This window comes from Neofelis nebulosa, chromosome 16, assembly GCF_028018385.1.
Source record: "Neofelis nebulosa isolate mNeoNeb1 chromosome 16, mNeoNeb1.pri, whole genome shotgun sequence".
Classification (NCBI taxonomy): domain Eukaryota; kingdom Metazoa; phylum Chordata; class Mammalia; order Carnivora; family Felidae; genus Neofelis; species Neofelis nebulosa.
This window is the reverse complement of record NC_080797.1, coordinates 1,930,730-1,956,323: the sequence shown is the minus strand read 5'-3', so window position 1 is coordinate 1,956,323 and position 25,594 is coordinate 1,930,730. Positions and strand designations below refer to the sequence as shown.

The window sequence follows — 25,594 nt, the reverse complement described above, 5'->3', positions numbered from 1 at the left end:
GCAGTGCCTACCACGTGACTGGCACTCCGCGTGTGACGAGGAACCCCACGGCTCGGCCAAACGCACTTAGGCTAAGTCAGATCGCGCCCCGCTCGGGGGCAGATTAAAGGCAAGCTTCGGCACGTGCGCTTGTGCGCGGCACGAGTACGCACACGACCACGGTGGGGACGCGCACGCAGCCGCGGCAGGAGCGCGCACGCAGTCACGGTGGGAAGGCGCACACGGACGCGGTAGGAGCGCGCACGCAGTCACGGTGGGGGTGGGTCGGCGCACACGGGCGCGGTAGGAGCGCGCACGCGCACACGGTTGCGGCAGGAGCGTGCGCGCGGTCATGGTGGGAACGCGCGCGCAGGGCCGCGGCGGGAGGGCACGGGTCAGGCTGCCCTCTGCCTAATTGAAGGGCAGGCAGGGACGAGAAGGCTTTTGAACAAACCCGAACCCGCCGAGTTCTGAACCACATGAACGTTATTTTCTACTCAGCACACAATTTAAGTCATAAAACTTCTGTGCCAGCCTCTTCCTCGGAGTCAGTGACAACTTTACTTATCTACAGTTTCCAGAATTCAGGGTCTATTTGTTAAAAATCACCACTGCAGGATTCCTGCACCTTCGTCCTTCCAGTGGTCCCTAAGCCTCAAGCGACCTTCACCTAAAAACCTCGTGAACTTGAAACAGCAAATAAAAAGAAAAGGCACAACTACAGAACACGTCTCAAGAATGAGGAAATCTGAATATCACAGTCTATTTACATTGTTATTTAATTGCTGTTACTTTTCTTGTGTTTGATAGTGGTATTGCGATTACACAGAGAAATCTCAGGAGAGAGAACGTTGAAGAATTTAGAGGTGAAGGGCCAGGTCTGTATGTATGTGTACACGTATATATACACGCATATATAGACACACAACGGGATACTACTCAGCGATGAAAAAGAACGAAATCTTGCCAACTGTAGCAACATGGATGGAACTCGAGTGTATTATGCTAAGCGAAATAAGTCAAAGACATACGATCTCACTCGTGCAATTTGAGAAAGCCCCCTCACACGTGCACCCGGCAAGGCCCCATGTTGTTTCAGGGGACCAGACACGGGCCGGGACACATCCACGTCTCAAGATGGGGGAGGAAACCCCTGAGGAGGGTGGATACAGCCACTGGAGACCCGCAACAAGGTTCGAACCGCCTAGAAGCCACGGACCAGACCCCTCCGTACCCTTCCCGCTTCTCCAAGTCCTACCACATCCCTCAGCCTTTCAGACCAAGGGGGCAGGTGTGCAGGCGAGCGCGTCTACAAATTCGCTCATGAGGACGAGGACACGTAGGACGGCCACACACGGACAAGCAAGGCCGGGTCCTCTCACCCCTCCCGGTCTCACCCACACGGGGCAGCCCGGCTCCGGGCGCAGCAGCGGCAAGAGTGCGGGGCAGATCACAGAAAACCCCGGCCCGGCCCCGTGGAGCAAGAGGACAGTCCATCACCCTCTCGGTCAGCGGCTCCTCTTCTGGACAACGGAGACCACAGGACGGCTGCGCAGACGCGTGGGGAGCACTACAGGCACCCCTGCGGAGCCCAGTGGACGGCGGGGCTTCTGGACGGGGACACGGTGGTGTAAAAGGCAAAAGAAGCAGCAGTCGATAGCCGAAGACACAACTTTATTGGAAACAGGAGTGGGGGGCGCAGGGGAAGACTAGGACTCAGGCTCGGGGGCCGCTGGGGGCTTCTCGTCATCAGGGGGACAATCGATGAAGTCAGCCAGCATGGCAGCCGTGTCATCCTGCTCCTTTCGGGGCAAAGACACGCGATTAGAAGCGGTCACACGGGGAAGAGCGGGGCGGCCGAGGTCGCCGGGGCACCCGCAGCCCCCCGCCCGCCCGCCTCACCTTCTCCTGCAGGGCCGCCGTCTCTGCCTCTGCCGCCGCCTCCATTTCTTCGGCCGCAGGCGTCTCCGGTGGGGGTGGCGCCTTCTCACCCCCGTTCTCAGTCCCCTCTTCCAGCAGGGGCGGGGGAGCCGAGGGCTCCTCCTCCACCAGCTCCTGGGGCGGCGGCCCGGCCGGGGGGCTCCCTGCTTCCCTCTGCCCCTCGCCCTGGGAGGGGAGCACCTCGGGGGCCAGCGTGGGGGCGGCCTCGGCCCCCGGCTCGTCCTCGGGCCCGGGCTCCTCCACCTCCAGCAGCAGCCCGGGCTCCACTCCGGGCTCGGGCGGGGCCTCGGGGGGCTGGGCAGGGGGCAGGGCAGGGGCCGGGCTGGGGGGCGGAGGGCCCCCTTCTTCGGCCGGGCCGCCTGCCGGGCCAAACTCCACCTCTTCCAGCTCCTCCAGCTCGTCCTCCTCCTCCTCGTCCTCGTCCTCCTCTTCTTCCTCCAGCTCACCTTCCTCCTCCTCAAACTCCTCTTCAAACTCCTCTTCCTCCTCTTCTTCCTCCTCAAAATACTCCTCTTCCTCCTCCTCTTCCTCCTCGAAATCCTCCTCCTCCTCTTCTTCCTCCTCCTCTTCCTCCTCCTCCTCCTCCTCCTCCTCCTCATCGCTGCTGTTGATGTTAATAACTGTCAAGTCTTCTTCCAGCGCGGGGGGTCCTCCGCCACCAGGCGGCCCTTCGGGGACCAGCTGGGGTGGCGGCAGCGCCACGGGGCCCGGCACGGGGGGGTGGCGGTGGGGGTGGGAGAGGCCCCGGGGCCGCGGGAAGCTCTTCAGGCTCCTCCTTGGCCGGCACCGGAGGGGAGGCTGTCGGTGGCCCGGCCGGAGCTGCAGGGGGGGGCGTGGTCCCTGTGGGGGGTGGGGGCGGCAGGGGCGGCAGCCCCTCGGGCACGATCACCACGCTGTCGTCGGAGTCGCTCTCCAAGGAGATCTCCACGTCGGAGGCCTCCTCCTTATCATAGTGAACAAAGGCTGGCCTTGGCACTCGGCCCCCGAAAGTTTCATCTGGGGGCACGGCCGGTGGAGGGGTGCCACTAGGGGCAAGGACGGGGTCGTCGTTTGAGCCTGCCCGGTGGTTCTCAGGGCCAGGCAGGAGCCGGGGGGGTACAGACACCAGGCCGGGGACAGACAGGCCTAAGTGGTTGGCTGTGGCTGGAGGCCCGGGGCGTGTGGGGGGCATGGGGCCCGCCGGGGGCATGGGGCCCACGGAGGGCATGGGGCCCACGGAGGGCATGGGGCCCGGGGGGTGGAAGGGTGGGGCCCTGAATGGAGACGGGGCCTCGGGAGGAGGAGCCGGGGCAGGCGCGGGACAGGCAGGGCCCGTGGACTGCAGGGGGGGAACGCGGGGGTGGGTCAGAGCGGCACAGGTCACCAGTGCTTCTGAGCAGAAGGACGAGACCTGAGGAAAGACGAAGGCAGGCGTGGCGTCAGGGACAGGACAGGGGTTCACGGCCCCAGAGAGGGCGGGCCCGTGGCGTCAGGAACAGGACACTCCCGACAGCACAGGGGTGGGCCCGGGTGGGCAGTTACCTCCAGGCTGTCCTCTCTCTGGCCCAGCGAGAAGGCCTGCAGGGCACAGGCGAGGGGAGGCGGGCAGCGGGGAGACGGCGCCAGCAGCAGGGCCAGCAGCAGGCGGTACAGCTCCCGGCGGCAGCGGGAGCTGGTATATGGGGAGCTGCCCAGGACCTCGCCCTGCTGGACCCCCGTGACCAGGGGGAGCACCAGGTCGTGCAGTCTCTGAAAAGGACACGGAGCGCACCTCGAGGCGTCGCCAAGCCCACCCGAGCCTTGCCCGGGTCTGCCCACCCCACCTCGGGGGGCAGCGCCCGTCTCCACTGACCCTGTGAGTCTCCTCCTTGATGAGAGGCCCGCACATGAGGACGGTCCGGCTGAGGCCTGGGGGAGGAGAGGGCGTCTCAGGCGGGCCAGGGGGGCTTCCGCAGCCCGAGCCGGGCGGTGGCCCCGGCCCTGCCTGCCTCGGTCGAGTCGCTGGGCTTCTCGACAGCGCACCGGGGGTCCCAGGAGCGCCTCCGGCGCCCAGGGCCGCAGACAGCACGGGCAGGTGGGGAGGCGCGCTGCGCACGCACGCGCAGACGCGGGGAGAGAGACCTTCCTCTCCACGCGGCGGGTGGCGGGCCGGGCGACACACAAGACCCAGAGGAAAGTCACCCTCGCGCCACACGGTACTGACTATGCTCCTGCTTCCTGATCGGTGACAACGAGAGCAGAAAGCCCCGCTGAGCAGCCTGCTGGGGGAGGGGGGGGAGTGGGGGAAGGGGGACGCAAGCTCCGAGGGGCAGGGACCCCCCCCCCCCCCACCCTGTGCTGCGGCAGCACGGGGCAGGTAGCAGAGACCCTGCGGGAGCAGGAAGAGCCCGGAGCCCCATGTGACACAGGAGCCCAGGCGTCCGCAGCCCCGGGCCGGCCCTGGGCCTTACGGGCACCGCTTCAACAACGGCCCCAGGCTGCCGGGCACGGCCTCACCCACCTCTCAGCGCGGCCGCGCACACGTCGCTGTTGGCGTTGCTGTCCCCCTTCCGGTGCCCGGGCGGGGCCGTGGCCTCCCCCATATCCAGCTTCAGCTTCTTGGGGGCGCTGGGCTTCCCGGACTGCAGTCCCCCATCAGGGCTCCCCCGGGGGCTGCGCAGCTGGCGGAGGAGGGAAGCGGGAGTCACACACGTGGGCAGACACAGAGATTAGGGAGCAGGGGCGCGGGGGACGGTCCCCGGCCAGGAGCACGGGCCTCGCTCACCTTGAGAGCGTCGGCGGGCGGGGAGATGTCACTGAGCAGGTGGGAGAGCAGGGCCTCCCCCGAGGCCCCCCCCTGCAGCACTCCCGCCGAGGCCCCGCACACCTGCACCCACAGATCTAACACGGCATACACCTTGGTCCGCACGGCACTGAGGGGCGAGCGGAGAGAAGCCCGTCAGGGGGCCGCCGGCCAGGTCCCCTCGGGGCTCCCGGCCCACCCTCCCCTCTCTACCCCTCCTTCGCCGGTCACCTGTAAGGCCTCTCCTGGCCCGGAGGGAGGGCATCCCTGCCGAGGTTCCAGGCATTGAGGACCTGGGGAAGCAGGCGGCTGATCAGGGCCCCGAAGCGCAGGAGGCGGCTTCCACACCTGGGGGTGAAGACAGAACAGGGACCCCGTTCTGGCCCCGCCCCTTCACGACACCCCGCCCCTTCACGACACACCGCCCCGTCCCACTCACGCGAGGATGAGCGCGGAGAGCAGGTCCAGGGCGTCCAGGTGGATGGAAGGCAGGAGCAGAAGACGCAGGGGACCGTCCCCAAGCAAGCTCTGCAGGACACAAGGCAGAGGGAAGGCGCGTGCGCGAGGGGAGGGGGACCGCACGCGTGTGCACACAGGGAGGAGCCCGCCCTGTGCCACAAACCCGTCCCCGGAGACAGACCCCGGAGAGAGGAGGGGAGGCACGGCTGACCCCGGGTTCGCCCTCCCCTAGGGAAGCATGTGCCAGAAGCATTCCTAGAAATGTGAGCGAACCCACTGGGATGTGCACGTGTGTCGCGAGAAGCCCGGGGAGCAGTGGCATCTGGACAAGAGGAAGGCGCTGGCCGGCGCAGCCTCAGGGAGGCCCCGATTTGGGGGCTTCGCCTCCTGCATGGCTCTCCCAGTCGCCCCAGTCCCGAGGAAGGGCCGCGGACAGAGCACGAGGTCCACTTACGATATTCTTGGCACTGATGCTGAGGGTCCGGCAGATGATGTCTAGGATCTCCTGCACGGGGACGGACACGGGAGCCCCAAACTCAGAGCTGATGGGAACGAGAGCAGGGACACCCTCAGCACGGGCTCCCCGACGGGACCCCCTCCCTGGTCCTCTGCCTCCTCCCCGGGGAGGACGACCCCCCCCCCCCCAACACCCTCACTCACACACCTGAGCAGGAGCCCCAGGCAGCGTGCCAGGCCCGAAAACCTGTGCCGAAGCCGGAGGAGGGTGTGGGCGTCACCGTCTTCCGAGGGCGCGAGCAGCACATCCAGCCCGGGGCCCTCACACTGCACGGGGGCTGTGCGGAAACATCGGCACTTCGCACCCCGACGTCCTTCTTCGGTCCCCGCCCCTCTCTCTCACGGGAGGTGACCCACGTGCTGAGCCGCACCACCCCACACCGCCAGGCGCCCCTCCCGGGCCCCTCCTGCGGCAGCCCCTACCCGTGTCCGCTCCCTCGTACAGGGCCCCCAGCAGGCCATGCAGGGAGGCCAGCAGGCTGTGCAGTTCCTGTTCCCAGCTCTCCGTGTGCTTCAGGCCCTGGGAAAAGCCGGCCCCCAGCGAGGGCAGCCTGGCGTAGCACTCACAGGCCAACTGCGGAAGAAACGTCAGAAAGCAGTCAGACGGGAACGCGGCCCAGCGCCAGGGCCACCCCCCGCCCCCCCGTCCCAATGGGCCAAGAAAGAGAGCTTGGAGGGGAACAGGAAGGGACGGTGGGGCGGAACACAGATGGGGTGGGGAGGTGACGTCACAGTCCAATGGCAGTGACAGCAAGAAAAGCCAAGGAAGAGAGAAGAAAGCTCCAGCTCAGGCCCCCAGAGTCTCCACCCCCCTCCTTTCCCTTTACCTGCTGGAGCTGAGGGCTCAAAGCATCCACGCGAGACAAGAAGAATGAGGCCAGCTTGCCCTGGGTCAGGGGACAGAGAGGAAGAGGCTGGTGAGCCAGCGCCCAGGCCCTTCCGTCCCGCAGACCCAGGACGCAAGGCAGGCTAACGGGCTCCGTGCCTGGAGCGCACCCGCTCCGGGGTCCAAAGACATCCCGAACACAGCCCTCACCCTCAGCCTGCCTCCCGTTTGGCCCCACAGACACTGGGCTCCCTCCCATTGACTTCTGCAGAATGAGGGTCCTCTCCCTCAGGCCAAAAGGACGCAGTCCTGAAAAAGCGGCAACCACCACACTCCCACCCCTGCGGCTGAGACACGACGACAGGTGCACGCAGGGAAGTGTGGCCCGAGGTGCGGAGGTGCGGAGGTGCGGAGGTGCGGAGGTGCGAGGGCAGGGCAGGGTCAGGCAAGAGGAGAAGGCAGTGTGGCAGGGCCAGGTCCCCGCCCACACGAGGCCTCACTGGGGGGCCACAAACTCTCTGGGGCCAGAATCGGGGCCTGGGAACATGGCAGGGAAAGAAATATCTTTATCATTTTCAACCCGTAAGTGAAACGCAGGGTTTCTTTCCGTTATAAACGGAGACAAAAAGCCACCGTGCCGTCGGCAGTGCCCCTGACGGTCACCGGCAGAAACCGCTTGTTTTCACAGCACGTTATATTTACAGGCGTCCTGAAACATCGCTCCGCTAATCTGAAACATCAGCAGCTATTAGGTCCTGTTATCTGATGCATTAACGACGAACTACACGCTGCTCCGTCACAATTTTTTAAAACACCCATTCTGATCAGAATCGGTTTCCCTTGCAGTTCCACGTATTTTACGGCTGTGAAAACACTGGCACAAACGAGGGCAAGAACACTGACGTGAGGGCACAGAAAGAGGGGACGGACCCCACCTGCAGGGGCAGAGTCAGGAGGACACAAGGCATCGGCAGGGGCAGGGGCGGGCTGGCCAGGCTGAGGAAGGGGATCCACCTGGGGACACACGTCAGGAGCAGACGCGGCCTCCACCCCAGGCCGGAGGGTCCTGTGGGGGCGGGGCCCCACGCACACGAGGGTGAGCTTGCGGGAGAAAAGAGCGGCTGTGGCGCCAGGCCCTGGGCAGGGCCTTGCGGATGGAAGCGGAGCATGTGGTTCGGAAACCAAGCAGACGGCTCCCTCCCACCTGCCCCGTGGCGAGCACGGTTCTCGCCGACCGGTCCCACCGGGACGGAGACCGCGCTCTCACGGCTGGCGTGGTGTGGGAGGGTTTGGAACACTTCACGGAAGACGGGAACCGCCCGCGGGGGTCTGGACTCCCCGGCCCCCAAGGAGGACATTTCCTGGAGAGCAGCCAAAGGCCCAGGTGCGGTGGCGCCCTGCCCTTCTGGTCACCTTCCCCGAGATGCTGGTGCAAAAGAGCTGGGCCGAGGCCAACACAAGTCTGCGTATGCGATCGCGACAGAGCGCAACTCAGGGACGCGGCTCTGAGCAGGAGGCTGCCCCAGATGACGCAGCAGGCCAACTACACGATGTCTCACTCGGGAGAGCGCACGCGCGCACCCACGCAAAGGGCGGGAGCCTCTCCGGGGCTTACTGTTCCGGCTCACCCCGAGGAACTACTCGCCCATTTGGCGGGGGGGAGGAGAGCCTCCGTGGGGCTGACCTCACAGACTCGGGAGGCTGGAGGCACGTCATCTGGGAGGGGTCATCCCGGACTCGGACGCCGCCACTGCCCTGGGGCGAGCCAGGGGACAGACGGACACTCCAAACAGCACTTATCAGTTTCCCAAGTACAAGCCGCCCTGGAGCCTCTCACAGATGCTTGTCTGAAATGTGGCGTCCACGGGGGGACGGTCTCCAGATGACATTGTGTTCTGTGAGCCGGAGGCAGGGACACAGGGCCTGGAACATCTGGAAGTCCTGCTGTGACCTTTGGAAAGACACTCAAAACGCAGGCCAGAACGTGTCCCCAAGGCTGTGGATTAGCGTGGATGATTGTCCTCTCACAGAGAGATCAGAGGCACCCACGCAGGGTCCCCGGGTGTCCAGCCCCCCGACTGCGGGAGTCCAGCAGGCGGCGACTCCCCAGCTCCCGCCTCGGGGCACAGGTGAGGGCGGGGGCGGGAGGACGCAGGCCCTCAGGAGCCGCACCAGAACGGACACCCGCCCTGACCGGTGGGGGCTCGGGGACAAACACACGGCCTGCGTGGTTCCAGACGTTGATTTACGGAGCGCTCCGGAAGGAAGGCAGTTTTTACTGAACTCAGCACAACTCAGGCGGAACTTTATAAAAACATCCCAACTCGACTTTAGAAAAATCTAGCAGTTGCTCCAAAGGCCTTCTTGACAAAATCTTGCCCTGACTACCCAGAGATCCCGTCACCTGCCATCAGGGTAGCCTGTGAAAACCCAGACTGATGAGGACCTGACCCCGTGCCACTGAGAAACAGCTCGAGGAACCGGTGCTACCCTAACCCTAACCCTAACCCTAACCCCTAACCCTAACCCTAACCCTAACCCTAACCCTAACCCCTAACCCTAACCCTAACCCCTAACCCTAACCCTAACCCCTAACCCTAACCCCTAACCCTAACCCTAACCCCTAACCCTAACCCTAACCCCTAACCCTAACCCTAACCCTAACCCTAACCCAGCCTCGGCGGACACGCTCCTGGCCCACGGCACGTCCACCCCCCGGGCTCCGCGTGGCCCTCCCTCCCCCAGCCGACACAGCCGACCGGAGCCAGCATCCCCGTGGATGCCTATCCCCGTGGAAGCCTATCGGCCCATCCAGGCTACATTCTTAAGAGCTTCTGGGGTCTCTCCCGCGGGAAAAGCACGGGCTCGAAGGGCCGACCGACGTGGCACCCGCCCTGGCTTCAGAGCTACGAGGCTTACAGACCTGATGGGTAGGTCGGGGAAACCGCTCTGGGCCCGCGTCCTCGTCTGTCTCACCCACCGACACCAACCCCCCCGGGACCACCGCCGTGACAGGGTGTCCCGTGGCCGCACTCGGCGGGTGCCGCCATCAGTTGTCTCACTTTCCTTTACTTTCTCGACTCGATCGCAGAACCAGGGGATCTTACTTTCAACGTAAGATCCCCTAACGGCAAACTCCCCTAACTGGTAACGATGGTGGCCGACAGGCAACCACACCACTGAGTGCACGAGGAGCCACCAATCTGCCACGCATTCCAGTTCCCTACAGCTCTGTGCGTCCCTCTGAGTGGCGGGACGCCCGACGGTCTGCCGAGCAGCGCGGAGTATGACGAAGGAAGAAAAACCACAACGAACGGGCCACCCGTTTGTTCCCGGGTACGAGGCTGGCGTCCGAGGACACGAGCCGGTTACGCGGCCCTCTTTAACGTACTGCTCTGACACAACATGTTGTTACTGTGCCTCCTGGACAGTAAAACTGCAGTTCTCTCCCTGACCTCCCCCCTCCCCTGACCCACTGATACCCTGCCCACGTGACCTAGTAAGGCTTCGTCGAACAGCCGCCTTGCGCGGGTCATGACAGCTTGGGGGAAAGGGTGGGGAAGGGACAGAGAGCTCAGTCAGGAATACAAGTTGATACGGGGAAGTGAGAAGTCAGGAAGGCTTCCTGGAGGAGATTACACAAGCTTCAGGAACAGAGTACAGCAGGAGGGTAGAAAGGCGGGGAGGGCAGGGTAAAGGCACAGAGGAGGAGGGCAGAAGGGCCGAGTCAGGGTTAACAGCCTAGACTCCGGCCATAGACACGGGTTCCGAGCTTCCTCGACCTCAGGGAAGTTACTTCGTTCCTTCAGCCGTGAGGACGTGATGAGAGAGCATTTAAGCACTAGGAGGCGGCACGGTCACAGCTGCTCAGAACACTCCGCGACGCGACCCGACGCGACCCGACGGTCTGCGGTGAGACAGTCACCGCGCTGCGCACGATCACTTACCTTGAGAGACCCACAAGCCCGAGGAAAGTAGGTCATGCAAGCCTTCATCCCCTCCATCGCGGAGAGCTCACACTGTGGGCAGAACAGAAAGTGAGGCCGGGCCGGAGAGCCCGACGCGCCCACCCACACCCCATCTGCACGCCCCCACTCCCCCCGTTCCCCACCCCCAATGCCCGCTGCCCTCCCGCTACCCCCCGCTCTGGCTCCACGGAGGGGAAGCGCTGTGAGGGCTCTCACCTCTGGCCTGAGGCCCAGCAGGGAGGTGAGGAGGCCGGGCAGGTGGTTCGTGGAGATGTCCCGGAAGAGCGTGGGCAGCTGGGCCGCGTACCGGAGTAGGTCCCTCAGGACGGCCACGGCCAGCTCCATCGTCGGGGGCGGGTCCTGGGACTGAAAGCAGCGACACCCGTGCTCCCAACCTCACCTCTGCGGTCGCGGAGAGGAGGCGGCGCGACACGGGGCTTCTGGGAAACACCACGGGCAAGGTCACCACCGGCAGCAAACCCACCAGGGAAAGGCGCACTGGCGACACGGGGCACCCCAAGGCAGCGCCTTGGTCCACAGAAAGGACGCGTGTCTACGTGTCAGCATCACGGGCGTCTGGGGGCCCCGAAATCTGGGAACGCGCCTTCCAGAGCCCACTGACGGAAGTCTCAGATCCTCCCGTGCTGCGCGTCCCTGGTAGGAACGGAGAGGAGCGCTTCGCACCGAAGCTTCAGCCGTAACAACACCGCCCCGTGTCGCCACGCTGGCTCCTGCCCGGCTCAGACCCACCCTGGACTCACGGAGGAAAACACCGTCTGGATCTAGAAGGGCTTCCCAGAAGAAGCAGGAAGCACCTCTCTCCCGCCAGACCAGAGGCCCCTGGCAACCGAAGCAGTAAGAACGCTTAGTGGGAAAGTGATGGCGGGGGGCCTCCTCCGGTTACCCCACCGCACCCTCCCCTCGACTGGAACCTTCTCCACCACTGCCACCGTCACAGAGGACACGGAAGCCCAGCCACGGGGATGCCCCCGGCTTCCCGCCGCCGCGACTCCCGTGTGAGGACCAGTCCCCTCTTCTCAGAACCTGACACCATCACCCGGCTCCAGGCCTGATCTCCGGCCAGTCCCCCCGAAGGACTCCCACGGACACTTAGCGGCACGCGGGTGCCCCCACCGGAAAACCCTTCTCCGAGCCCCTCCTGGCTCTGCCCAATTCCTCTCCATCTTGAAAGGATCGTCCGGCTTCCCGACTTCATTCCATCTCCCACTCGCTTCCCCACCCCCGGGTCAACCCGGCCTCAGCGTCCCCCGCTCGGCCAGAAACGCTTCCCGGGCCTCATAACCCAAGCTGCCAGATTGGAAACCAGTACTCGTCCTCGCCTCCCTCCACCTCGGAGGGGCGTAAACACCTTCCCCATTTCCACACCACCCGCAGTCCGGGTGTCCCCGTGAGCTCAGCCTCCCCCACCTGACCGCTACGTGTGGCGCGCCTCCGAATCCCGTGCAGGTCGGCACTCCAGGGCACTCGCACCCGCCCCCCCCACCCAGCTTCAGCAGCCACCCACTGCTGAAGGGGGCTCTTCCCCTTCGTAAGACGCACCGACGAAAGCCCGCACCTGCTGAACCCCCGGGGTCACGCTCTGAGATCAGGGGTACGCTTGCCAAGAGGGCTTCTGACCAAGAGGACGGCCAAGGCCATGAGCCCGGTGCTTCCACCCGTCCCCTACGAGCCTGGCTGCCCCCGCCTCCCCCCCCGCCCCCGTGCCCTGAAATCCGGGAGTCATCCCGGACACGTCCTCCCCTGAAGGGTTCTGCCATCGGGACCTGTCCACTGTGCCTCCGACCCTCTCTTGCACTCAATCTACTTCTCATCGTGTCTACGGCCTCTTGTCCAGTCCCAGCTACCCTGACGTCTCCCTTCTGCGTGGTCTCCCTGCCTCCGACCCGGCCCCCTCCTAGTCCCTTCTCCACACAGCAGCCCAAGCAACCCTTCCAAATGCAAATCCGATCACGTCACTGCCACCACCACCTCCTTCTCCTCACCCCTACGCAAAACCTTCCATGAACTCCCACCGTTGCGAGAATAAACACCAAACGCCTTCACATGCCTACGAGGCCACACGTGGTTTGGGCCCGCCTGCCTGCCTGCCTGCCTCCCCAGTCACGCCTCGCCAACCCCACCCAGCCACAGCAGCTTGCTCAGAATCCTTCAGAGGGGCCAAACTCCTCTTTTCTCCCTTTCCTAGTCCAATCCGCTCCGACAAACCCTCCCTGAACTACTGGCCCTGATCGCAAAGGTGCCCACGTCACCCCAGCCTGGGCCACACTCTCGTTACGCCTTCTCAACAGAACCGTGCCCTTCACTTGCGACAGCACCCGCCGTCGTGCATCATCTCACGCGCGTCGTATAGTTCTTGATTTTTGTTTCAAGTAGGCTCCATGCCCAACGTGGGGCCTGAACTCACAACCCTGAGGTTGAGAGTCATACGCTCTACCGACTGAGCCGGCCGGGAGCCCCGACTTACAATCATTCGAGCAAAGTCTCTTGGGTCACCAGACTCTACAGTCTGTGGGTGCCTGGTGCCTATTTTTGCAAGGCCCACAAGCTAAAAACGACTTTTGCGTTTTTGTTTTTTTTTTTTTTTTTTCAACGTTTTTTATTTATTTTTGGGACAGAGAGAGACAGAGCATGAACGGGGGAGGGGCAGGGAGAGAGGGAGACAGAATCGGAAACAGGCTCCAGGCTCCGAGCCGTCAGCCCAGAGCCTGACGCGGGGCTCGAACTCACGGACCGCGAGATCGTGACCTGGCTGAAGTCGGACGCTTAACCGACTGCGCCACCCAGGCGCCCCGACTTTTGCGTTTTTAAATGGGTAGGAAACAAACAAAAAAAAAAAGGAACAAAACGTAACAACACCCATGTGTGGTCTGCACAGCCTAAAACACTTACCATCTGTATCACAGAACGTACAGAATTTTCCAACCGCCACACGGTACACCTGAAACTGCTACGACACTGTAGGTCAACCACACTTCGAGAATACAGTTTGGGGAAAAAAAAAAAAAAAAGGTTGCCTGGGGGAGCATCTGGGTGGCTCAATCAGAGAAGCATCCGACTCCCGGTTTCAGCTCATGTCTCAGTCTCGGGGTCGTGAGTTCACGTTCCACGCTGGGCTCCACTGCGGGCGTGAAGCTTACTTAAAAAATAAAGTAAGACGGAGCACCTGGGTGGCTCAGTTGGTTAAGTGTCCCAACTCTTGATCTCCGCTCAGGTTATGATCTCACGGTTCGTGAGACTGAGTCCCACGTTGGGCTCTGTGCTGACAGAGCAGAGCCTGCTTGAGAGCCTTTCTTTCCCTCTCTCTCTGCTCCTCACCTGCTTGCACTCTCTCTCACTTGCAAGATAAATTTTAAAAATGATAAAAATAAGTTTTTATTGAAATATATATTTTAATAAAATACTATTTAAAAAGGTGGCCCAAGATAGGATAAAAAACTGCCCTTCGGTTATTTTGTTGAGGGAGAAATCAAAGGAGTTACGTTGAAATGACGCACTCAAAATAACTCTTAACGATAAACAGCACGATCTAGAGAGCTTCTGAAGAAACAGAAATACAATTACGTTAAGGCCTTTGGTATCTACTCCGTATAAGTGTTTGAGAAAGTTTTCAGTAGTTTAAAAATTCAGAAGCTAATTAAAACTAGCTGAGATCTGGGGTGCCTGGGTGGCTCAGTCGTTCAGCGTCCGACTCTTGATTTCGGCTCAGGTGATGATCTCACAGTTTGTGGGTTTGAGCCCCCACATCAGGCTCTATGGTTAAAGTGTAGAGCCTGCTTAGGATTCTCTCTCCCTCTGTCTCTGCCCCTCCCAGCTTGCGTGCATGAGTGCACTCTCTCTCTCTCAAAAAATAAAAAACAAAAAAAATTTTAACTCACTGACATTTGAAAGCTTTCACGTGAATTTACGACAGGATCCGCTAACTACAGTACGTTTCAAGAGCAAGATGGATATAAGTATGCTTTGGTTTCAGGGGAAAATTAGAATGACCACAACTGAGTCTACTTAAGAAGAACATCCTTCACTCAGATACACGGATTTCTATGAAGGGGTAATCTGTTTAAGGCCACCACAGAGGTACGATTCATCAATCTGCTCCAAATACATCCTCTAAAAATATGAGTACCAACTCATTCGAATGAACTCAGGGGATGGTTTATATGCTGTCTTTTCCAAATAAAAGTTGCTGTTTTTCTTCATTTCCTCCATCTGTAAACATTCACTCCACAGAAAGCTCCCTGACCCCTGGATTCCAGGGACCATGAAGGCAGGGTTCAAGTCCACCTTACCACTGTCCCCCAGAGCTCGGCACTCGGCCGCAAGTGCTCAGGACATGCTCACTGAAGAACCGGGTGGGGAGGCCATCAAAGGACGTAAGAGTAGAAAAAAAATTAAAATGTTAAGAGAGGAAGAAAGGAGCAGCAAAAAATAAGAATGCTAATAAATAAAAACAAAAATAAAATACCGGGGAAAAGGAACTTTCGAGATGTCACGTGTTAGAAACGTTAGCGAGGAAGTGCAAACGGTCAAGGGTCGCGGTGTGTGAAAGGTCAAATGAATTAAAACAACCCTGTGGATAAAAATATCCAACGCTCTCCTGCAACGTTCCCACATGCAGCCGCGCTCCCCGTTCGCGGGGAACCGCCAGTCCTCTCTGTCCTCACGAGCCCGAGCCCAGGCCCAGCGCCCACAGCGCACCGGGAGCACCGGGATGGAGCCGGGGCGGGGGCGGGGCGGGGGGGGGGGGGGCAGCCTCACCTGTAGGACCTGCTGGATGCTGCGAAGCCAGGACACACAGTGCTGCTGGAACAGCTCCGTGGGGCTCTCCCCCACCAGCAGGGACAGCAGACACAGCCCTTCGAACCTTGCAGGAGACGAGGGCGTGAGGACAAGCCTGGCCGCGGAGGAAGCTTGTTCTATGCTAACCGGGCAGAGCCAGGCGCTGCCGCAGACCCCCGGGCGCTCTAACTCCCGCAGCGCCGGGAGGGCTCCCGGCGAGGGGTGCGCAGTGGGGACGTGGGGGTCCGGGTGGTCCCACGGGGGGCTGAGGAAACTCGGGAGCTGGAAGGGGGAGGGGGGCACTCAACTCAAGGGAGCCCGTGGAAAGAACGAAGTCCTCCCCGCGCTGGGAACGGAGAAGTCTCCGGAATCCGCGGGGTGGTGACAACAGAGGGACAGAAGGACAGACGCACGGCCCACTTCCTAAGGAAACCTCCCCCTAGAGGAAGAACGGGGCGCACACTTACCGAGTTTTCACGGAACCGAGACGGGCATTGCTGAGACCCACCAGCGCCCCGACAGCCGAAAGGTTCTGGGGGAGAGAAAGCAGGGAAGCGCGTGGGGATCAGGATTCTCCCAACCCCTCTCGGCCCCACGGACCCTTTCCTGACGTCACACCTCCTCTGAGCCGGGACCGCCGTCCCTCAAGGAGTTCAGCCTCTGCCCGCTTTCCAGCAGCCGAGTCCCGTCCCGGCTCCCCGCCCGACAACGGGAGCGCCACACGGGGGCAGCCCAACTCATCCAGCGACCGGACGGCCAAGACGCGGCTCCCTCAGCCCGGTCACCCTGAAGGGCACCCGGCACGGAGGAGACCCCACAAATGCTTGCTGATCGGACGCGGGCTTACCTGGGACCCCCTTCTTCCTTCACCCCCAACCCCTTCTGCTCCCGGCTTCCGGAGAGCCACTAAGGCCAACGCAGACCGAGTCGGCCAGAGTCTCCCTTCCACATACTCTGGGGGCCCTGAGAGAGGGGTGTCCCCCAGCCCTCCCACGAGTCATCTCCCGACCCCTGGAAGGCCAGACTCCCCTCACAGCCCCCGGACCCACGACCGCGCTCGCCGCTCCTTCTGCCAACAACACCTGCTCCGCACGGAGGCGGACGGAGGAACAGAGCTGGACAAGTTAGGGGCCCCGCTCTCGCGAAGGGAAACGTTTACTCGCTTATCCCGCAAACATTCACTCCACATCCGCTTCACGGGGGACGCTGTGTTCGGTGCTGCGGAGCCGACGTTCTAGGTGCAGGCGACAGAAGAGACACGGACACCCAGACGAGAAACCAGGCGGGATGGCGCGAAGCACCAGGGGGCCCGAAAGAGCGGACTCGGGAAGGAAAGCGGCGGCCGGGGAGGGAAGGGAGACGGCGTTCCGTGCGGAGGGGGCACCGAAGCCCTCGCTGAACCCCCATCTGGGCCCAGCGAAAGCAAGACACGGTCACGCCCGCACGCGCTGCTGCGGAGAACGTCAACCGTCGGGCGGTTCCTCGCAAGGTCGTGCGGGCTCGCACCACCCAGCAGGTCCCCTCCTCGGCTCCTGCCCCAGCGACCTGAAAACGTGCGCGCCCACACCTGCGCGTGAGGGCTCACAGCATCCTCCCCGAGAGCCGCAAGGTGGAAACCACCCCCCGCCCGCCAACTGCTGTACGGGAAACACAGTGTGGCGTGCCCACACGGCGGAGGGTCATAAAGGGAAGTTCTGAGACACGGGTGAACCTCTAAAAACGTGACGCTAAGTGAAAGAAGGCACATGTTGTAGAACTCGTTTACGCGAAATGGTCCAAGCAGGCAAACACAGAGACAAAACGTAGAGAGCGGCCGCCTGGGGCTGAGGGCCAGAGAGGGGCTGCGGGGAAACGGGCGGTAACTGCCAGCGGGTACGGGGCTTCCTTCTGGAGTGTTCTCAAATTGGTCAGAGCAGGGACGCCCGGGCCCGGCTCGGTCGGTGGAGCGGGCAACTCTTGATCTCAGGGTTGTGAGTTCGAGCCCCACGGTGGGTACAGAGATTACTTAAAAACACAGTCTTTAATGACAACAATAACAATCAATCAATAAAATTGATCGTGGTGACAGGCGCGCCCTGTTCTTCTTGGTAAAGGACAGCAAGGAGGTGAACTGTCTCAAGGAGAGTGCGAGGCCAGAGTCATAGAAGACGCAGGTCCCTGGGGCCGGGCCAGCACCTGGCGCCATGCAGGCACCTGGTGACTCTTACTCTGAAGAAGATAAAGACTGTGGGGGTGGGGGGGTGGGGGGCGGGAACTGGGCAGAGGAGTGATATCGTCTGACTTTTGTTTTGTTTTTTTTTTAAGTTTATTTTGAGAGAGAGAGCAAGTAGGATAAAGACAGAGAGAGAGGCTGGGGCACCTGGGTGGCTCAGTCGGTTGAGCGTCCGACTTCAGCTCAGGTCATGATCTCACAGTTTGTGAGTTCAAGCCCCGCGTTGGGCTCTGTGCTGACAGCTCAGAGCCTGGAACCTGCTTCGGATTCTATGTCTCCCTCTCTCTCTGCCCCTCCCCTGCTCACGCTCTCTCTCTTTCAAAAATAAATAAATGTTGGGGCGCCTGGGTGGCTCAGTCGGTTGAGCGTCTGACTTCGGCTCAGGTCACGATCTCGCGGTTGGTGAGTTCGAGCCCCGTGTCGGGCTCTGGGCTGACGGCTCAGAGCCTGGAGCCTGCTTCTGATTCTGTGTCTCCCTCTCTTTCTGCCCCTCCCCCGTTCATGCTCTGTCTCTCTCTGTCTCAAAAATAAATAAACGTTAAAAAAAATTTTTTTGAAAATAAATAAATAAATAAATGTTAAAAAAAAAAAAAAAAAAGACAGAGAGAGAGGGAGAGAAAGAATCCCAAGCAGGCTCCACACTGTCCGGTCAGAGCCCGATGCAGGGCTCCAACCCACGAACCGTGACATCGTGACCTGAGCTGAAATCAAGAGCCGGATGCTTACCTGACTGAGCCACCAAGGCACCCCTTGTCTGACTTATTTTTGAAAACGCAGCCCCAGGGCCAAGCTGCCTCGCTGGGTGGCAGACGCAGACAGGAGGAGGCCGAGACGAGGTGCTGCTTAACCAGCTCAGTACAGAGTCGAATTCCAGATGTACTCTGAAGGCAGAGCCCAAGGGTGTGCTGGCAAACGACAGGGGCGCGAGACAGGGAGACGCAGAGACAACGGAGGTTTGCTAGCAGGGGCCCCGCGGGAGGGGCGGGCTGGGTCACACGTGTGGAACCTGGCTTCCTACTTAACAGCAGAATGGATGTGCCACACAGGCACCGGGTGGGTGGGTCGGGAGGGAGAAGGCTGGGTCGGAGCACGGATCCGGGAAGCTGTCGGCCACGAGACTGGGTCAGCTCTCCAGGGACAGCGCCCACGCAGAGGAAATCGGCCCGGGTTCTCGGACCGTCAATCATCCAGAGGTGGGAAGCGAGGAGGACCCGGTAAAGGCTGGAAAGGAGTGAGCAGAACGGGTGAAAAGAAATCAGGATGCTGTGCCGGAAGCAGAGGAAAGTCTCAAGAAGGAAGGAGGGGCCAACTGTATGAAATGCCTTGAAAAGGACCGCCGGGGGGGGGGGGGGGGGGGCGGGGGGGGCAACAATGACCTTTGAACTTCACACCCTGAAGAGCACAGGTGGTCTTCAAGAACCGCCACAGGCCCCTGCAAAGGGGTGATTCAGTGAAGGGGTGAGGCCGAAAGCCCCAGGAGAACGAGTTCAGGAGGTGACCACCAGAGCCAGGTCTCAAATGAGAAGACGCTTACACGGACACTGAATCGCGGGGCAGAAGGCTGACAAGACACAGACGTGCATGTGATCTCCGCACGGCACACATACCAGTTACAGACAAGCCACAACTTCACAGTGAGGAAACTGGGCAGGTACCATCCTGATCCAGTGACCGAAGTCACCACCACCAGTGGAGGGACAGAGAGACACCATGTGCCCCCGATGTGACACGCCAAAAATGACACACGGCCGCATTATTCCTGCCGAATCCCGCTACCGAGGGGCGTCCTCAAACAGAACTGCCCTGCGGCTCTCCAAAACCGTTGTGATCGTAAGACAAAGAAACTGCTTCAGTTTTTTGTTTTTGTTTTTTTTTTAATGTTTTTATTTATTTTTGAGACAGAGCATGAGCAGGGGAGGGGCAGAGAGAGAGGGAGACACAGAATCTGAAGCAGGCTCCAGGCTCTGAGTGGTCAACACAGAGCCCGACACGGGGCTCGAACTCACAGAGTGTGAGATCATGACCTGAGCTGAAGTTGGATGCTTAACCAACTGAGCCACCCAGGTGCCCCAAAACTGCTTCAGTTTAAAGAAGACTAAAGAGGGGACACCTGGCTGGCTCAGTCAAAAGAGCGTGCGACTCCTGACCTCGGGGTTGTGAGCTCAAGCCCCACGATGGGGTACTTTATTTTATTTTAATGTTTTTATTTATTTTTGAGACAGAGAGAGAGCATGAGCGGGGGGCGGGGAGAGAGAGAGAGAGAGAGAGACAGAATCCGAAGCAGGCTCCGAGCCGTCAGCCCAGAGCCTGACACGGGGCTCAAACTCACGGACCGCGAGATCATGACCTGAGCCGAAGTCAGAAGCTTAACTCATTGAGCCACCCAGGCGCCCCTGGGGCTAGAGTACTTTAAACAATCTCAGGGCGCCTGGGTGCCTCGGGAGGTTAAGCGTCCAACTCTAGATTTCAGCTCAGGTCATGATCTCATGGTTCATGAGTTCAAGCACCACATTGGGCTCCAAGCTAGCAGTGGAGAGCCTGTTTGGGATTATCTCTCCCTCTCTCTCCAGTCCTCCCTCTTGCTATCTCTCTCAATAATAAACACCTTAAAAAAAAAAAAAAAAAAAAAAAAGACTGATTGTTACTTTAAAAATTTTTTTTAAAAAGAGGCCTAATCCTAAGGGCCTGAATGGTCATGGAACGTTTAAAAAAAAAAAAAAAAAAGGGGGCGGGGGGAGTGCCTGGGTAGGTCAGTCGGTTCAGTGTCCGATTTTGGCTCAGGTCATGATCTCACCGTTTGTGAGTTTGAGTCCCATGTCAGCCTCTGTGCTGACAGCTTGGAGCCTGGAGCCTGCTTCAGATTCTGTCTCCCTCTCTCTCTGTCCCTCCCCCATTTGTGCTCTGCTCTCTCTCTCAAAAATAAACATTTTTTTAAAAGTTTCTTTAATAAAAAATTTAAAAAAATAAAATGTTGACATTTGGGGCATCTGGGGGAAAGATACACAAGAAGTCTATTATTCTTTCAAATTGGGCATAAACTTTAAATTATCTCAAAATGTGGGGCGCCTGGGTGGCTCAGTCGGTTAAGCGTCCGGCTTAAGCTCAGGTCATGATCTCACGGTCGGTGGGTTCGAGCCCCATGTCGGGCTCTGTGCTGACAGCTCAGAGCCTGGAGCCTGCTTCAGACTCTGTCTCCCTCTCTTTCTACCCCTCCTCTACTCACGCTCTCTCTCTCAAAAATAAATAAACATTAAAAAAAAACAAAATTTTTTTAATTATCTCAAAACATTATTAAACGAAAGAAAAACGGGTGAAGAGTCGGAGGCAGGAAGTACGAACAATTCTTCTGAGGAGCGTTGCCATGAAGACGAGAGGAGAAATGGGGCACGAGGTGGGGACGGCTAAAAGCCACTTGGAGCTGCGTGCGGAGGCAAGGCCCCGACAGAGAAGAAGATCGGACGAAGGAGGGGGCACGGGCTAGCCCTAGTGCACAAGCAGTCGCCGGGGCCAGCTCGCCCCTCGCCCCAGGAGGGAAGGCAGAGAGCCAGCTACGGTTACCCTGGCAGATGTGGTGGCAGGAGCCTACGGGACTGCCCACCGACTGCCTACCGGCTCGGAGAAGTGGGAGGCAGGTGATCAGCTAAGACTGAGGTGCAGAGAAGTAATCGGAGGTTGTCCAGGAGAGCGGAAACGTAGCAGGACTGCTGGGCAACACTAAGGGTCCGCTTGCCGTGATGACAGCCAGGAGTCTTAACTGAGACCAGTCAGCAAGGTTACGTGTTCCTCTCCAGCTATACCGAGCTGCGCGGGTGTAGGCACAGAACAAACGGAGTTGAACTGGACACAGACGTGGTATTGCCGGGCAAGCACGGTGTAGGGAGAGGGGCAAGAAAGTGATTATAATGGAATTTAAACCGGGTATGAAGAGAAGGGAGAACGTGACCGATAACAAACAGGTTAATTTCTTTCAAGGAGTGAGAAGTGCTAGGAAAAATGAAACGGGACAAGGTGACAGAGAACGCACGGGACGGGAAGGACTGGCACAGGGTGGTCAGGCAAGACTCCCGCGAAACAGGGGCAGATAAGCTGAGCCCTAAGGGAGAAGTTCACCTTCCCGGGAGTTTCACATCAAGAGGTTAGCGTGGGCGGCCACAGTCGACACACGGAGAGCTGTACGAGATGAGGTCGAGAGGCAAGCAGAGGTCACACAGGGTGGGGCCTCACGCAAAGGTAAATGACTGTATGGTTTGGAGCAAGAGAATGCTGTCACCTTGTTGATGACGTTTTTAAGCAGACGGCGCGACTGGCTGCGGAACGCAACAGGGCAAAGCCCTGGGGTACAAGGCAGAATAAGACCCCTGTCCTTCTAAGAACACGCGGCCATAGGGGAAATGAGATCTCGGTTTTGCTTCAAGATGCCCGGTGCGGGGGAGGGAGAAGAGCTGGGAGGGTGGCCATTAAGCAATGTTGGTAAAATGTTCATTGTTAAATTGGGGTGATGGGGACAGCATAGGATGGGATACTTCAAAATACGATTTCCTCTACTTTTGTGTAATCTGAAGTAAGTTCCCTACATCTTTTTCAATTACGTGTTAAAAAAAAAAATCAGGGGCGCCTGGGTGGCGCAGTCGGTTAAGCGTCCGACTTCAGCCAGGTCACGATCTCGCGGTCCGTGAGTTCGAGCCCCGCGTCGGGCTCTGGGCTGATGGCTTGGAGCCTGGAGCCTGTTTCCGATTCTGTGTGTCCCTCTCTCTCTGCCCCTCCCCCATTCATGCTCTGTCTCTCTCTGTCCCAAAAATAAATAAAAAGCGTTGAAAAAATAATTAAAAAAAAATGGGGCGCCTGGGTGGCGCAGTCGGTTAAGCGTCCGACTTCAGCCAGGTCACGATCTCGCGGTCCGTGAGTTCGAGCCCCGCGTCGGGCTCTGGGCTGATGGCCCAGAGCCTGGAGCCTGCTTCCGATTCTGTGTCTCCCTCTCTCTCTGCTCCTCCCCCGTTCATGCTCTGTCTCTCTCTCTCTGTCTCAAAAATAAATAAACGTTAAAAAAAAAAAAAAAATTTAAAAAAAAAAAAAAAAAATCAAAGCCTAGCCGTGTAGATGGGAGGGAAGGAGATTGTATACATGCGAAACGAATAAATAGATCACTTCAATATGGTCCAAGAATGGACAGTGAATCATAGGGTGGTTTGGAAAGGTTTCCCAAAGGCAGTGACAAATAAACAGAGAACTGAAACGATTTTTGTGGGGAGCGGGGAAGCAGGACAGGGAGGGATCCCGAGCAGAGACCTACAAGTACGAAGGCCAAGGGCCGAGAAAGTCCAGCTACTGAAGGGTTTAAAATGTTTTTTAACATTTATTCATTCATAAGAGACGGACAGCATGAGCAGGGGAGGGGCAGACAGAGAGGGGGAGACACAGAATCGGAAGCAGGCTCCAGGCTCCAAGCTGTCAGCACAGAGCCCAATGCGGGGCTCGAACCCATGAACTGTGAGATCATGACCTGAGCGGAAGTCGGACGCTCAACTGACTGAGCCACCCAGGCGCCCCTGAAAGATTTTAAAAGACGGCAAACGGGATCAGAATTTTACTTTGGAAAGCTCACTCCGGGGGTGCCTGGATGGCTCAGAAGGTTAAGCGTCTGACTTCAGCTCAGGTCATGATCTCACGGTTCGTGGGTTCGAGCCACCCCCCCCCTCCCCCAATCAGGCTCTGCACTGGCAGCGCGGCTTGGGATTCTCCCTCTCTTTCTCTCTCTCTCTGCCTCTCCCTGCCTCGTGTGCACACACACACACACACTTTCTCTCGATAAATAAATTAAAAAAAAAAAATTAGCTTAAAAAAAAAAAAAGAGAAAGAAAAGCTCACTGCAGCTGCTGTGTGAGAAATGGATGAGATACAACAGAATGAGGCAAGGAGACGAGGCAAGGAGGCAAGGAGGCAAGTCAGGGGATTGTGGCTGGAATCAGTGCCAGAAACTGTGAACCAATCCAGCTTCACTGTGGGGCTACCGGGTTACCTGCGGGAAAGCAGAGTCATTGAGTAGGTCAACACAGACGGTCCAATCAGGGGATCTATCCGTCTTTCCTATAAGCTCTGGCCCATTTACTTTCCCTCAGTTCTCATCTCGACTGGGCTAGAAAGCCTCTGAGGGAAAAGATCATGCCTGTTTATCTGCCTAGGGTAGAGAAACAATAGCTAGCCCATAACAGATACTTGATAAAGGTCTGTTGAATACAAGTGTACGGGGAAGCTAAGAAAACCCGTGCACTGAGGGTCCAATATGAGACACACAAGCAGGAAAAAAGTGAAGGCAGAATATGCCACCCCCGCCCCCACAAAAAAGGCAACACAAGCAATATTAAAAGGGGTCTAGTTTTCCGCATCACTTTCAGCTTTGCTCAAAATTCTACTACACTTAGACACTTCGCAGAAAATCAGAAAGACGGTAAGTTCATGGGCTTAATGGGCACTTGAGGGAGGAGTGAAAACTTGAAAAGACAATGAAAGAAAGCACGCATGTATAGGCAGAATACATAATATTTCAGAAATACCTAAAACCACATGAATTAGACGAGGAGGACTTAGAAGAGAAAACACATCATCGGCTCCTGCTTCCAAAAGTGGGCTGAGATAGCAGAGGCCCAGTTCTGTCACAGTCAATAGCAAGGAGTAATGTTAAAATCAATGATGAGACTGTCCCTGATAAAAGTGGGGCGAAGACTGTAGAACCATCCAGCGGGTTGTGACCACCCTCTTCCTGGAAGGAAGCACAGGGCTGGGAAGGTCCCAGTAACGAAGACCAGTCAAGGAAGACCATCTTGAAGGATGGGTAAAATCTGGGGGGGCGGGTTAGGAGAGGATGGAGAGGAGATGTTAAAGGAGCGCCCGACGTTAGAAGACATCATGTTGGACACGTTATGCATTCTTAGTCAGTGCCTTCACCTGGGCAAGAGGATGGGAGTTCAGGCGAGGATGGGGGCAAAGGGAAGGATACGGAAAGGAGTGGGCAGGTCTGGAAGCTAGTTAAATAATTAAAATCAACAGGACTGCATATGAGGCATGTGAGCAAGAGTTCAGGATGACATCTGGGTTTCTAGTTTGCAGAACTGCATGGATGTTAGATTCTTCCCTTAGTATAACCCAAAGGACCCTTCTAGGCCAGTCTAGAAAGCTCTGCATGACCTGCCCACCGCCTACTCACCTCACCAGCCTCATCGTGTGCACTCTCTTCCCCCACCACCTCTGAGGCCCAGACACAACGCCCTTCTTTTCAGTTCCTTCCTACCACATGAGCCTTCCACTGCCTGAACCGCTTCTCCCATTTTCTTTCCCTACCCAACCCTTACTCATCCGGGTGGGGTGGGGAGGGGTCTCAGCTTAGGGCCTCGGGAAAATCTCTGTAGTTCTCCAGGTTAGCTTAGGGGTCCCTACCATACAATTCTCACAGCGTTTGAAAGCATTTTGCTCGTCGCCACTGCCATCTGTAAAAAGGCGCACCCTGAGCTCACCCCTTCGTAAGAGCTCAGTATCTGTCGACTACATTCACTCACGCCGTCGAAACAATCCCCAAAACCAGATACGCCGGGGCCTGGACTCGAACCCGCTCGAACCACCAAGAGCCTAGCGGTGGAGAAAAACGAGGCCCTTCCTGTTGCCTGAGTTTCTACCGACGGCTTTCCCAGGGCGTGAATGTGGCCCAGAGCGACACGGGCTCCGCTCTCCGCCCCAGGCCCCCTGCCCGCCACCTCCCCGGCGCGGCGCGGCGCGGCGCGGGGCCCCGCGACCCCGGACCCCGGGAGCTGCGCCCGCTTTCCTCCAGGGCCGCGGGCCACACTCACCTGGGCCCCGCCCACCGTCCCATGCAGCCGCAGGAGGCACATGAGCCCGGGCAAGTGCGCGGCCGAGCGGACCGGGGGATGTACCGGAGCCACGGCGCTCCCCGCGCGCGGCTGCAGCAACCCGGACACGCTCTCCAGCAGCAGCAGGCGCAGACGCGGGCCCGAGCCCACCGCCGAGAGCCCCCCGGTCCCGCCGGGAACCCCGGCCGCGGAGCCCGCCGAGGGCCCGCTGAGAACGGCTGCCGCCATCTTCACCCGGGCTCCGTGGTGGCGTGGCGCGATGACGCAAACGCACCG

General features: G+C 59.2%; 1 protein-coding gene across 1 annotated transcript; it reads right to left on the bottom strand.

The window, feature by feature from the left end:
- Positions 1-1,632: 1,632 nt before the first annotated feature.
- On the bottom strand, positions 1,633-25,594 carry PELP1 (proline, glutamate and leucine rich protein 1). Its single transcript, XM_058702869.1, is given in 18 exon segments — positions 1,633-1,781; positions 1,882-2,641; positions 2,643-3,310; positions 3,442-3,648; positions 3,752-3,807; positions 4,400-4,559; positions 4,664-4,811; positions 4,913-5,029; positions 5,121-5,209; positions 5,595-5,682; positions 5,805-5,934; positions 6,080-6,230; positions 6,484-6,543; positions 10,430-10,501; positions 10,667-10,816; positions 15,227-15,332; positions 15,715-15,779; positions 25,298-25,594. Coding segments are annotated over 18 exon segments (3,369 nt in total). The 5' UTR covers positions 25,547-25,594; the 3' UTR covers positions 1,633-1,688.